This window comes from Enoplosus armatus, chromosome 2, assembly GCF_043641665.1.
Source record: "Enoplosus armatus isolate fEnoArm2 chromosome 2, fEnoArm2.hap1, whole genome shotgun sequence".
Classification (NCBI taxonomy): Eukaryota; Metazoa; Chordata; class Actinopteri; order Centrarchiformes; family Enoplosidae; genus Enoplosus; species Enoplosus armatus.
Genome location: NC_092181.1, coordinates 3,088,537 through 3,103,357, shown reverse-complemented (window position 1 = coordinate 3,103,357; position 14,821 = coordinate 3,088,537). Strand labels below are relative to the sequence as shown.

The 14,821-nt window shown below is 41.7% G+C and overlaps 1 protein-coding gene across 1 annotated transcript; it reads right to left on the bottom strand.

Annotated features, from left to right (window-relative positions):
- Positions 1-1,666: 1,666 nt before the first annotated feature.
- wbp1lb (WW domain binding protein 1-like b) lies at positions 1,667-14,725 on the bottom strand. Its single transcript, XM_070923524.1, has 4 exons — positions 14,511-14,725; positions 8,200-8,302; positions 4,105-4,266; positions 1,667-2,484 (listed from the first exon to the last, which is right to left on the bottom strand). The coding sequence occupies exons 1-4, from the start codon at positions 14,595-14,597 to the stop codon at positions 1,667-1,669; spliced, it is 1,170 nt and encodes a 389-aa protein (XP_070779625.1). The 5' UTR covers positions 14,598-14,725.
- Between the last annotated feature and the right edge of the window lie 96 nt (positions 14,726-14,821).

The following is a 14,821-nucleotide window of genomic DNA, read 5'->3' as shown; positions in this document are numbered from 1 at the left end:
ACGATATATGTTTCTTCTATTGTTTTGGTTTATTTTTTTATCTAACCAAATACATTTGTATCTCTCATCACTCCCCAAGAGGGATTTTTACACTCAACAGGCCACAACTGTTCATGACCGTTCATCTTGTTCTAAAATTGCCCTTTCTGATTCTGATTCTGATTTTGGGCCATCTGGCTGTTTGCTCCACATCCATGGCCATTATGGGATTAATCCCCTTTATATAAAGTTGAGTAAATGATGAAAACCCAATACACATACACTACAAAATTATATTATGTTTTTTTCTTCCCTAAAAGGAGCATTTCCCCTTAGATTGAATAGCACAAATACAAAAGATCGTCGGGGTCAGCCATAGGTAAGCCATATTTTGGTTGAAATGAGATCAGCCTTAATGGACCCCTCAGGAAGCTGTTATTAATGTTTGAATCAATGATTACCACAGTAAAGGCAAGGTAAAATTGCGCTGATATGAAAATCCAATACAAAGAGTGTAAATGTTTCTGTTTTTATACCGTAGAGCTGGTGAAGGTGGTAATCTATTGAAATGACTGAGAAGCTTAATAAAGAAGCTTAATATTCTTTTCTTGCTTTTGGTACCTGCTTTCTCACAGTCTCTCAGTTTCACTAAAGCGCATCATTGTTCATCAAAATTCTGCTTTTTTTGGGCGGTAGGCACACCCTACAAACATTCATTAAATTTTAAAAAATGATTGTGTACATGTGTACAAAGTGATTCTGTTGCATTCCCTAGGTCCATTTCTTACAGATGTTACAGCAAAACCCTACAAGGCTAATCATGTGCGGCAAATTTAAGACTGAATTAATGAAAGATCGCATTTTCTGTTTTGATTTTTTTTTTAAGCTAAAAGCTTAATTTATAAAGATAAATATATTTTGTGCAAAATAGGAACTGCTCACATGAAGGTTTGTTAATGCACTTATACTTCTCTATCACTAGCGATGCAGATAGAGAGCAACAACAGGCAACAACGCAAGGCAGAGCGGTTTTTAAATCGCTGAAAAAGCACTTTAGAAGCATGAGTCTAACGGGACGTCCCACATGGCCTTGTTCTAGTGTCCCTGTACTGTATCAGTTTGCATAAGCACACACTGTGGTAATTCCACATTGCACTCATCCAAAATGTTCCTGCTGTGTGTGTATGTGTGTTTTTTCTACACAGTTTCCTGCCTGCAGAGAACGGCTTTGCAGAATTATTGCAAGCACCTGGTGAGGAGAGCTGCATTCATCCTGGGCAGTGATTGTCCTGACGTCACAGCTTCAGCTATCGAGTCTTTGACTGTGTATCAGTAGCTTCTGCTGCATGAGAGCGCCAACTGAACGACTGTGTGTGTGTGCGCAGTGTGAGAAGTCTCAATTGCCACAGGCTGTTAAAGGGCTTGTGCTGCCCAGATATAACCCCAAATACACAGGTTAAGGCCACTGTTCCAGTGTGGGGAGGAGCAGGCTCTCTCAACATCTGCATCTCTATCATTGTTAGTTGAGATTCCACTTCCTGCTCCCACACCTGTTTTATCTAAGATTCATAAAAATACTCGCTTAGAAAGCATTTGGACATAAAACACTTGCTCAGCTTACGCCTCCATGCTCTGTCTCAAGTGCTCTCTCCTTCCCTCTACGACACAAAGGTGTGTTAACTGGGTTTCAGCCCTGTGGTTCAGTGCTGGTGCTGTGGTGCGGCCCCTCTTGCTCGTTGATGGTGTGGAGGAGGAGGCACACGGGTGGGTGGAGAGAAGCGCTGCCTATCTGGTGAGCCGGCTGAGGGGGTCCCGGCGGCCCACGTGCGACCCGCCTCTCCAGCCCGCCCAGTGCCTGCTCCTCCTCCACACTGAAGGAGGCGCGATGACCGCAGCTGTCGCAGAAGTCGCCCGCCTCCTCCTCCTCGTCATGTCCCTCGCGCCCCAGCAGGCTCTGCAGCTCCCTCAACTCCTTGCCTTCCTGGCCCGTCCCTCCAGCTCCACTTAAACCGCTGCTCCCACGTGTGCTGCACACACACACCTCAATCCCAGAGTCCCCTGTGAATCGCCTCCTCCTTCCATTGGGGAGTCGATCTTTGTCCTCAGCGCAACCCTCTGACAGGTCCTTCAGCAGGGGGTCCTTGCAGGAGTCGTCCCCACTTCCACTTCTTTTCTCCTGGCTGGTAAGTCCCTCCCTATTGAGCCCATCTGACAGCAGTATCATGCCTGAATCTTGTGCTGTCTGCATGGGCTTGTTGTCAGGCTTTGGCCTAAAGTCTGAGGTGGGCGGTTGTGGTTCCTCTAGGCTGGGTCTGCAACACAGGCCGTCGGAGACCGGGGGCACCGGAGTGGGCTGGATGGTTGGACAGTCCTGCTGCTCAGGGGCCAGTGGACTAGAAGCCACTGAGGATGGGCTTGTGTGTAAGGCACTGTAGGGAGGGGGTGGAGTTGGTGGCCGGTTAACCACCTCTTCATAGTCAGGCAGGAGGTAGTTTGGCAGAAACCCTGACGAGGAAAAGATGGAAGAAAAAGCTTTGACTAGAAAAAAAGCACAAAAAGTAAATACATTTCGCAAGACAAGCAACATGCAAAGGGGTTAGTTTTTCCTTTAAATAAACACCACCGTCTGACCCCTAAAACTTTCAGTGTGACCTCACTGAACTTCCCAGGCCACTATTCAAGCATTCCCAAAGCAATAGGGGGACAAATGTGACAAAACAAACTAATTTCTGGGTCAGCCCTGTGCTGAGGGCCTGAAGGCAGCACTGTGCGAGATGGTGTTGCAACGCTGGCGAGGTACCAAGAGAGCAATGCTGGCCGTTTCCTGAAAACTGGGGCATGCAAACAGGGAAGGTTCTGACGCTGTGTGAAACCAGGGATACATCTCAGTGCAAACATTACATTTGAGCCAGGCACCACCTGCTTTGCTTGTCACCAGTTTTGAATTCCTCAGTTTGACGTAACTGGAAAACTGTTTATTGAAATTATTCTTGAAAGAAAGTAGTTCTACAGTTCACGTTTTCTTTCCAAGAGACAATGAAGGAAGCTCCTGGACTACATGACATTGTTTTAATGACCACAGAATACACATACAATATAATACACAGTGTGCACCGTTATTAAGTTTGCTGGGTACTAAAAAGGGCTTCTGCATTACAAAACATTCTTTTTAACAGCTCTTTCAAGTTAATTGTAAAATTGTAAAAGTATTATATTCTGTGGCTTTATTGTTTCACTCAGGATTCACTATTACAGGGTACTTAACATGCATCATTTGTAAACAACATTGATAAATAATTTTTACTCATCAATGACCTGATATTCTAACCAGGGAGCCTTCTTTACTCACTCAAGCTGACTGACTTGACAACGATAAGCGAACCAACATGAAAAATTACACTCTGCTCAATTTCTAGTTTATTATCACCATCATTATTAAGATTTGTTTTAAAGTATACTTGTTTCTGAAATTACAAAGCCATCACTGAGTAGTATTGGGATTGGTACTAGATCTTTTTTTTTTTTTTTGCCACTTGGGGGCAGCGCCACAACATTGATATTATCACCTAATAAAGTTGTTGTAGTACATGTGTTAGCAAACAGTTGTCTCTCTACACACTCAGCAGAGCAGCGTTAGCATTCATTAGGAGTCGTGATTCTGTCCATCTGGCAAATCCAAGTCCAATATTCACTCTACGTTTAGCTACGTTTTGCTCTTCACCGACTTCCTGAGGGAAATATCTGGCTCATTAGTTGCTAACTGCTCCATTGTGTTCAGCAGCTAGTCACTAACTGTGCTAACTGTCTGCTGTTTGGTGCTGGGCAGGTAGAACTTTTTATCAGAACTTTTTGCTTGTTGCAGCTGGAGAGCAGAAGACAGCTCCATAGAGCTGAGGGAAACTGCAGAGTCGGGTGATCATTCTCTGTGGGTGTGTCACTACAAGCAACCCCTTTCACACCGCATATAGTCATTGGGTCCATTATCCATTAATATGAAAATGATTCAAGTAGTCAGTAGTCATATAAATAACTGTTATCAGTCATCAATAGAATTAATACGACCCAAACCAGTTGGACATCATGTATTATCATCATGTTGCGTATGTTCGAGTGGTTAGCTCTTACTGAAGTAGAAGGGCACAGAGGGGTAGTTGTGTGCTTCGCGGTAAGCGATGAGGTTGATCTCGTGCTGCCGTTGTTGCTGCTGCAGCCGGTGTTTGGTGCGGCGATGGTGACACACGCAGCAGCAGCTCAAAATGAAGATGATCGCCCAAACCAACCAAAACCCTAAAGTGAGAAGATCAACACGGTCAAGTCATGCTCACAGCGGAGCTCCCTCTAACTTGTTTACTATTCTTATTCTAAAATGAACTCATGGTGATGAAAAGGTTTAACATGTGCTCTACTACATCCATAATGTTTAACTGAACTAGCTTGTGGTGATGTAACATAAAGTGCCTGCTGCTAACACTAACATAACACTGCAGATCAAATACTGCCGACATCTGGTTCTAACACAGTGAAACATTCACATGCTTGTATACTGTATGTTTTGCATTATGCTTTTTATTATTTTACGGCATAGAATCAGCTCAATCATCAGAGAGGTCCAAGTCCATTCTTAACAATACATCTGACAGAAGCACTGACAGATTTAAAGTCTCTCACAATTCTTTCTGTATGGAGCAACCTCACATTTGACACCACAGCTGTATCACATGCTGAATTCTGAGTTCTCTGGTTTCTCACTTTCAGAGACATAAATCTTTTCTGAATATTCTGCTTCTGCAGGAAAATAAAAAAGTCATTAATTTCAAAATGTAGAAATCTTGGGAGGACAATAGCAATAAAACACAATTAGAGAAATCTCATTTGCAGATGGCGTTCTTCTTTGGCACAAACATTATGACAAAAACATCCCAACACAATGTGATTGTTTAAGAACAATCTGTGCCTTTTCCATTTGGCATGAAGTCCCACTTTTCTACAGAAGAGTTATTTGTGGAATTTATACTAATCCAGTCTAAACAGCAGCAGGGAACAAAAACTGAGCGAGGTTTAAAAAAAAAAATAAAAGCGCCCCCGTTTGTGTTTACTGTGTTTTAAATAAGTGGAACGGGCTACGTCGAGACAAAAAAATGTGGGAACTTCACTTCAAGGACTACAGGGCAAGGCAGCCTGTGTCTCTGGAAAATAAGAACGTAAGGTATGCAGCATGGCAGACAGTGCATCTCTGCTGGTGCTGTGTAGTCATCAGGATATACCAATTCAGCATCTCAGATTTTCAGCTCAAGTCAATAATGTCTTGCACGCATCATTACCAACCTATTTCTTATTAAGTTGCCTTCAGATATTCATGACTGTACATGAATACAGTCGATATGAAACGTGTCTTCTTCTGCTCTGGCCTCTTAATCATTTTAGTTGATTATTGCAACATTTTGTGGCCACATGGCTGCCCGTCCACACTGTACAAATTCTGAAAAAGCTGGGTTACATCTAAACCACGAGTAAAGGCAGCAGTGGCGTGTTCTTCATCAGGTCATTAATAATATTGTAATATGAATCCGTAAGTCAGTGTGTGAAGAACAAACACCAACTGCCATACCGACCTCTGTCCTTGAACCCGTAGGACTGAACTAAGTCTGAATTACAGACATTATGAATCTCTTACTGACTCAAATTTTGAAAAATATTGTGACAATTAATTGTAATACAGATTATACATCATATCGTCCAGTCCTACCACAACCCTTCCTGCAAATTACCCTACAATATTTATATATATATATATATAGACACACGAACAGACAGAATAAAGTGGAAAAAATTACACCAGTCCAACTATGTTGGTCAGGGTTAGTAGTCTAGCTAGACTGATGCATCGGCAGACATCCGAGTGTTGGCTGATAGGTAACAAAAAAGTGCAGCACAGAAACAACAAACTGGGTTTGAAAGTAATTAGAAACAGTGTCACCAGTTTGTGACAAGTCCATTTTTTTCCACTGTAAAACGTCCTGCTCAGTATGTACCTTGGTGTGTTTATGTAAAAAATACTATTGGCCGATTTATTGTTATCTAATAAATGTTAAAACTGTATTTGATGCCATCAGGTGAGCTTGATGTGATTGATGTAAGTGCTCTACATTACAGCGTTCACACGCAGTGAATTCATTCATGTCGAGCCAACAATAAGGCGCCTGAGGGTGCACAAGATTCTTTCTCAAACAGCGCCAGTTAGCTCCCAAAAATTGATTTGTGCTGGTTTAGAGTGAATTTCAGCAGTGAGCTTATCTCAAGTGGAAAGCAAGACATTTAATACTGCACTTCAAAACACATACAGTAAAATCAAATGTGGAATGAGGTGCAGCTAACACTAAACATACCTGTAGTTGCAGTTCATTTGACATGTTCAAAGCCCCCCCTCCACTAAAATATGTGTTTTGCTTGATTGACTTGGCTGTTTGAGCTTCACTGTGCAGAATGATCCATATGCAGAGTTTATGCGCTGAAGGGGGGAAAGTTTCTCTGTGCTAACATGTCTGGAAGTGATCTTTCACATTTCCAAAGACTGGAATGAGGTACAGCTAATAAATAACATTCAACAACTAAAGTGTCTAGTTTAACTGTATAAATGTATTTTGTCAAGGTGAAAAGGCCTCTGAAGTAGAATTCAAACCATTGATAAAGACAGGAACCCAGACAAATGATCTCTTTTAGTTAGTTAGTTTCTATAACTCAAGGAGACCTACCACCACTCTGCTCTCACTATTTTATGGTAGTCCAGAGTATGACTAACATTTCTAGCAATTGAAATGAAGCAAATGAAACATTTTTATTTTTCAACTTTATACAGTGTTCTTTGTGTTTCTGTTGTGTGTACTGCAAACACGTTTCACCTGCCATTTGTTTTATTTATTTTCAAAAGTTCCAGATATTTGGGGCAGAGCTTCATCCTCCTAGCAACAAAATCATCCACTAATCTTCAGGTGCATGTGAAAAATAAACATTTTCTCTGTGTAGCATTTGTTAAATAAAACGTCCAATTCCAGGTGCTCAGCTGATGTCCAGGTGGCCGACTTGCAGCTCTGCAGCCCCACACATATCATTGTCAGCTGGATCTGAAAAAAACATTTGCTTAAAATGGAGGTTCACAAAAATCTGTGACATTCGTTGAAATACTGCCAATTTATGGGTCAACATATTCTTCACCCACCTGGAGGCAGCACCCAGTCTGCCCGCTGGAACACTGGACATACTGCCCATCACTTGAGCGTTGGATGTCACCATTTGGCCGCCCAAGAAACACTTCAAGTGACATGGCACTTTTGAGGGGACACTTAATCTCAAGGAAATATGTTGATGTGTTGCATCCAAAATTCCATCTGGACTGGCTCCAAACCAGGGATGGTCAGGTCACACCACCCGGCCTTTCCTCTTCACAGTGGGCCCTTGAGCCTCCAGGAGTTGCGTGTCCTCATTTTCTTTTCCATGTTTAGATGCCAGTGTTCACTCAGAAATTGTTTTGTGGGTTACTAGTGGTCACTAGCTTCCGTGCATCGTGCCACAGTTGTGATGCGCTCTGTGTCTCACTCTGAGTCAACCTCTCCACCTGGACAGGACTTAGTTTAACATAGGTCTCATGAAGAGTAAGACACTTCCTACAGGTTAGCGTTGTTCTGTATGGAGGTACTTGTAGATTACACTGGCTCTTAGAGGACTCACTGTTCTCTACATCTGCAATACACGAGCACCCTGTTGTCTGTATTTCACCTGATGTTGAAACTAAAACCCCTGCCTGGTGAAGAGGGGCTCTGAGGCTCTGACTTGGCTCCTTGTCTGCTAGACAGACAAGGCTGTGTCCCACCTCCTTCAATAAAACTCACCCGACATCTGATAAGCGTCAGAGCTTTTCAGATTGTTCATTGCTTCACAGTCGGTAGAAACAGAATGAATGAAGTAGCTAAATATGCTACTGTACCCCATGAGCAGAAGGCAGAGGTGTGACAACATTATCCTGTTTAAAGTATGACAAGTTGTGTTCCAAGATCATTTGCTTTCAAACAGCTCTGAGAAAATGGAACAAAACTGACGCCGTTTCAACGACAGGAAGGACTGGAAGTCGCACCCAAGGAATTGTGAGAAATATTGTGGATACAGAGAGGGAGGGCGAGAAGGGGTAAAGAGAAAAGAAGGATGAAGGGAAAGAAGGATACTTACACCAGAGCTCATAGTAGTAGCTGCAGCACTGAGACTCCCCGCAGCAGTGTCCGGACTCACAGATGTAGCTTTGGTTGTTAACGCCTTCACAGTGCAGGAGGCTCTGCAGGAGAGAAGCAGTGCCACTTTAAGAGGAATGTATTATCAACATCTCAACTTTAAAAAAATAATAAAACACCAGCTACAGGTGTCTGGTTATGGTGTGCAGTGCCAATAACATTTTTTTTTTTTTTTTTTTTTTTTTTTTTTTTTTAAAAACAGAGCCCCCCACCATGTTTCATGTTTTATTTTTTGACTCACACAGGGTGAAATTACATTTGTTCAGTGTTTTACACTGATCAACAGAAACACAGTAAAAACAAATCGCTAAATTCATCTACATTAAGTCCAACTAAAAACCTAAAAAAATAATTGATTCAGGAAATATTTGCCCCCAGTACGATGACGCAACCTAAATCCTAACTGTTCTTAGATGCTACATGAGTTAAATTGAGATCACCAGTGTGTAACAAAGGATGGGTGTAATGCAACACATTATATACATGATGTTACTTTCAGACACTAACACACAGCCCAGTCTAAAATAAAACAGTTAACTAAGGCCATGAGATTTCAGTGTTTTTGGAGTGCTGCTAGTCGTGTTCATGGGCTGTTGGCACTTTCGCAGAGCATCATGTTCACTCTGAGGAAGCGCAGCCGTCTTGCATTGGTGTCATTCTAGAAGCCCATCCGAATTATGAACATTTGTAATTTGTCTTCTTGTTCGTTTCAGTTGTCTGTACTGAATTTTAATGTTCAATTCAATTTTATATGGGTTATATGATTTTCCCTCGTTGCTGCTTACAGCCGACAAAACCAAAGTGGCTTGAACTGACCAACTAACCGCCATCGTTAGAGCACCATGTTCTCACTAGCGGGGCGAAAAGTGATATGACATCTTAGTAAAAACAATCCTTACAACTGAGGGTAGTTTCAAGAGTGTCCCCTCTGTTGCTCGCATTTGGTCACAGTACAAATAGGTGTTACTAATAACATTAATTATGTCTCAGCTCCACATGTGCATTTTTCTAAACAGGTTTTAAGTAGCATGATACATATATATATAAATATATATACAGTATGTACACACTGGAAAAATGACAATAATTAGTATATCCAAAGTGATGTTGATGTACACTAATGTCCCACAATGCAATTCACAAAGGAAATGGAGGCAATACTAAAAGCTGCAAAAGAATGTAAATAATGTGGGAAAGGTGGTGAAAAAGGAGTAAATCTTTGGAAAGACTGCTTTCTTTTTAATAAGTTTAATTTTCAGTGGATTCTGTCTGATAGCACAGGTATTGTATCATTACCTGTTAGAACAAAATGGTAAGTATGTTGATATCTCTACCAACTACAAAAACACAGTATGCTATAAAGATTAGTTCGTATGTAGTACAGGATGGGAACAGAGCACGTTTTACATGCCTAGCCCTGATCTTTGATTTAGAATAATAATGAGAACACTGCTGAGATCGGGACGCCACATTTATACTTAGCTATGAATCTGGAGTAAACAAGTTCCGAGCACTTGTGCTGGTAAGCTACTAGAATTTCATCAGTGTTTAAGGCCCATATCAAGTGCACATTTTTGAATCGCAGCCAGCACAAAACCACTCAGTATGTCGCCCAAGATCTAACAGACAATTTCAACCTAAAAGTTGAGCTGAGGCCTAAATGAAAATATCAGAAGATGTTTGAGACAACAGTCCACTTTCATCCACAATCAATGAGGCATTTGTCTCCACTGTCAATATAGCGAACTAGCAGCTTCACCTGATCAAAAGTAAACCTGACTAAGCAGATCCATCATCCCCGTGAAAAGTTGTGGAAGGACACTAGGCTAGATGATAATCAGCTCAGAGATCAGCATAGTGCCGAGAGACAAGGGAGCACTGTAATCAAACTCCTCTCATGAGAAAGGTCTATGGATTTTTCCAGGAAGATCCCTCAGATGTTTTCTTCTAGATTAGCTTAATGATTAGCCAGCCAAAGTTCTATACAAGGACAGTTTTTCTCTCTATAGATTACCAGCACAGGTCCCAGATTGAGAGGCATGATGATCCAGGGTCCAAAAATCCCAGACAAGTCCCTCCACCTCATGGGTCATTATCCCACAGAAGTCAAACAGCTCTCAAACATACTCTCACTGTCTCTCTCTCCTTCTCTCTCTCTCTCTGTCACACACACACACACACACACACACACCTCCCTACCTCCCTCACCCCACTCCAATCCAGGCCCAAACAGTGGACAAGGATTGCTCTACGGAAATTTCCAAGCAGCAGCGGAGAGTGAGCTCCTAGCTGGGCCTCTGCATGATAATAAGGCGTACAGAGCGGTGAGAGGTGTGTGTCAAGTGTGATGCAGGGAGAGAACAGCAAGAAAAAGCTCAGAGACAACCAGACGCAGAGCAGTAACGCAGGAATGATTCGTCACACATGACACACCAGGTCAGCAAAAGCCAAAATGCTGACATTAAATGTGGCCGCAACATCAAACCTGACAGATGAATCATTTCTCAACAGCTGTTTCAACGTTATCAACATAGAGGGATTTTATTCTCTGTGTAATAAAAACATGATGTTCTGCTCTTCCCTCTGATAACTTCAGCTGTTTTTACTGACTCACTAACTATCCTCCACCACATGCTCTCCACTTGGCAGGCTAGGCCCTTTTTGCAATTCGATACCGATAACCATCTAGTTTGTTTGGGTCTGCAGCCTGTGCTGCATATATAGCCGGGTACTGAAAGGGGGTCGGGATTTTCGCAAAAAGGCCTTCATAAAGAAAAGGGGCTCAATCTAATCTTTAATATGCATGTGACTCCACAAAACACAACCAACTTGAGTGGCAGGAAAACTTAGGTGATGGGATGTTAGTCAAAGAGCTGCACCTGAAAAGATCTAGGTCATCTGAAACCCTCCCTGAGTAACTTTTTTTTTTACTTATACTGTAAGACTGACAGTGACTGAGCAAAGAATCTGGAAGGACCAGATTCCTCAGTCTCCCATCCAACCAGGCAACACTGAAACAATCCAGCTCTCTCATGCTATACTACCTGATTAAAGGCGGATTTAGTTACCATCCCAGTAATTATTGCTGCGTTAGAAAATAATCAACCTCAATAATGAGAAGCTGTTGAAATGAGTGGACAATGAGAACAGTTTAAAAATCCCCTGGTGACTATCGAATGCTGCTCCTGGAGATAAGTGGCTACAGTTCTTAGTTAATTCTTGACCGCACAGTCAGTGCTGATCCACTTAGCACAGGCCTGTAGGACTTGGCAAGTTAGCTGATGCACGTAAAGACCTCGCTGACCCCTTATTTATTATTCTGTCCTGCAACAAAGAAAGGTGCTCTTTCATAGTCATCAAGGTCACGCAGAACAAAACACAGCTGACGCATTTCTAGCAACCATTTATACCTGACATTCCCCCAAAGAACGTCTTCCAAATTGCAACAGCTGAGGTCAGTTCAACAAGGTTAAATTGTTAGAACGCCAACAGTTAGAACGTACAGTATGTTTTAGATTCAAGATTTAGACTCCAGCTGTTTATAATAGTTAATAACTACAATCAAGCTTTGACACAGAACTGTTGGTGCCAGGTAAGAGTTAAAGCTGACATTACCAGCGTCCTGAAGGCAGACACATCAGGCAGAGTCAAGCAGAACATTCATCATGGACTTGACAGGCTAAACTACACCTTGCAGAATTATCATTACTTATATTTTATATAGTGCAACACAAATATTGTCATTAATGTAATATGAACATTGATTTTTTTTGATGCATTAAAAAGGTAATTCAGCTTTTAGTCTTAGTCAAAGCATTAGGTAAAAAGACAAATCATCAAGCATGTGCCTCAATAGTCCTTTCTTTATAGCTTCAATAAACAGCTGTGTAATGAAACAAAGAAGCTGCCAAGTTCTTGAGACAACAGCCCCTGAACGCATCACATCCAGTTCATGTCAGTGAGAAGTGCACTTTTTTTTGACAGATCAAGAACTACAACAATGCGTTTTGTGGACATGCTGGCTGAAGAAACAAAAAGAAATATATATAATCAGGCTGTAAATAAGATTTAGACAGTGATTTTCCACCCTGAAAGCCACATACTGCATCATCCACACTGATATTGAGTCATACATCTTTCATCTCTCACTTTTTTCAAACAGTGCACTGTATAATGGAGTGAAAACTGTATGCTGTGAACTGCTGATGAGAACTAATGAGAAATGTCTGACAGTAACATGTGATCACTGGTTACGATAATGCAATGACATAGATAATATACAGCTGACTCTGTGTTGTATGAAGTGTTGAGATGGGTGAATGCAAATAGCAGATATAGCTCAGGGCCATGTGTTGCAACTATTGTCTAAGAGCCATCAGCTGCGCATGTACCAATGTGTGACAGTCTCCTGTTCCCAGGCATTATTCTACCACTTAAGATCTTCTTAAAATAATGTCTAACAACGGCCTGCAAATATGTAGTATCATAACTCTACGGTTTATGCACACAGGCATGCACTGATAACAAACAGATACAGACACTGCACGCGAGACCAAATGTGGTAACAATTTAGAAACCCAACTTAGTTTATTAGTTTGTGTCTCGAACTAAAACCTTCAACACTTATGTGAACCTTCAGAGATACTTTAGGACATTTGCTGCAGATAAAAACAAAGAGGGCGATATCTTGTATGAAAGGACTGGTCAAGTCCTGATACGGGTGATAACTGATAAGTTTCCTCCCTAGTTTCTCACGACAAATAGCTTGTATTTACAGTAATGGCAACACATCACTGCAAATTTCAAGAGCCACTGCATATCACTGCTTTGGATTTACTTTTTTTTTTTCTGGTCAAAGGAAAACAGCAGTGATGGGGTCTAGTCTAGCTCACGAAAAAAAGTTATTCTGATAAATCATTGAGTCTGTAATCAGCAAAAATGCAGAAGGTTGTTACTGCGCATACAATTATAAACCAGTCTTACTTAGTTTGCGAGTTTATGGTTTCATACTCATCATGCCCTACAATGCTTTGCTTTGTATGATTTTCGGTAGATGGATCGAACACCATTAGCACATCAAAAAAGCATTATATACCTCCATTTTAGTGCATCTCAGTGCACTGCGCTCGCCCTTGAAAGTTTCCACTGAACTGTCATATGATCAAGGATAATTGTCGACTAAATATACGTACGTCTAAATATACTACGTGAAAATCAAATTCAGATAAAGAGCAGTACCAGATGCTGACTAATTACACCAACCCACCCACTCAAATGATACATGAAGTACAGTCATAACGAACACAACAATATGTAATATTGCACACCCTGCATGGCTGCAAAACATGTGGCATCAAAAAGGTAACGCTGCTCAGATTGAGAATTATTTAAAGCTGACTTTGTGGTTCCCAGCAGAACAGAGGTTATAAGGTGAATTCACTCCAACTGAAACAGTGAATTGAACAGTGACTTGTGGACTCTGGGCAGAACAATCAATTCAGAATTAAATATTGTATTCTGATCCCCTACAACTCTTCATGAATGTCCCTGTGATGAACTGTGGAGGTTTACATCAATGTGACTTGTTATTATAAAGATGAAAGGAGAAAGCCTGGAGACTGTACTTCAATGTGTGCACTTCATAATAAGATGATAATAAGTCATAGTTCTCTTTAAACATAATCATTTCTTGTAAGTACTAAACTGCCAGATGACCCGGTGAATAAGAGATTACAACGACGTCATTGTCAACACACAGACATTATCTTGACACAGAATAGTTCATTAAATAATAAGAGCCATTTTCTGTTTTGCTGGCAGAGATCATTACAAATCTCGTGTACCAATAAGTGCAAGTTGTTATTAGTTGTCTAACGTCGGCGGTGTGTCTGCATTCATACCTGAAGAACTGCTTTTGTTGTTTATGCAACTCACTTCTGGCTAAAATGTCAACCCTCTACCATAAACACAACAGAGCAAGGCCCTGACTCACGAGTGTCCCTTCACTTCAACAATGCTACCGCAGCTAGCATCCGAACTTAGCAAGCATGCTAACATCTTTCTTGACAGCACAGTACAAATTAAAGCGGACCAATATCTAACGACGACATATACACTATGCTGCAATAATTATTGGGCTACTTTTTAATGAGCCAACGCGTGTGTAGTTTGACATTTTGCTAACTTAGCTGGGTGACTAGCTAGCTAAAAGACCTGTGACAGAGAGCCTTGTTTTTGACTGCTCAACCTTACCCTGTCTGCTGCGGACTCGGTGGGGGTGACAGAGCCGACAGCGTGCAAAAACAATCCCATTTTAAGAGCCGAACATACGCCTCTCATTCCTCCGGGAAGTGGCTACAACTACGGCAAACACATACGCATGCAAACACTGTTGTTCACAAACTGCGTCCGAAATATCCTGAACTATTTCTCAGCCCCCGTCGCGCTGAGAGGCCGCTGCATGCGCCGCCTCCTCTGCGTACTGGACATTTCAACAAGGCACGGTGCTGGCGCAACTGGTTGCTGTTGGTGCCACAGACTGATATAGCTGTTACACAAGCCGC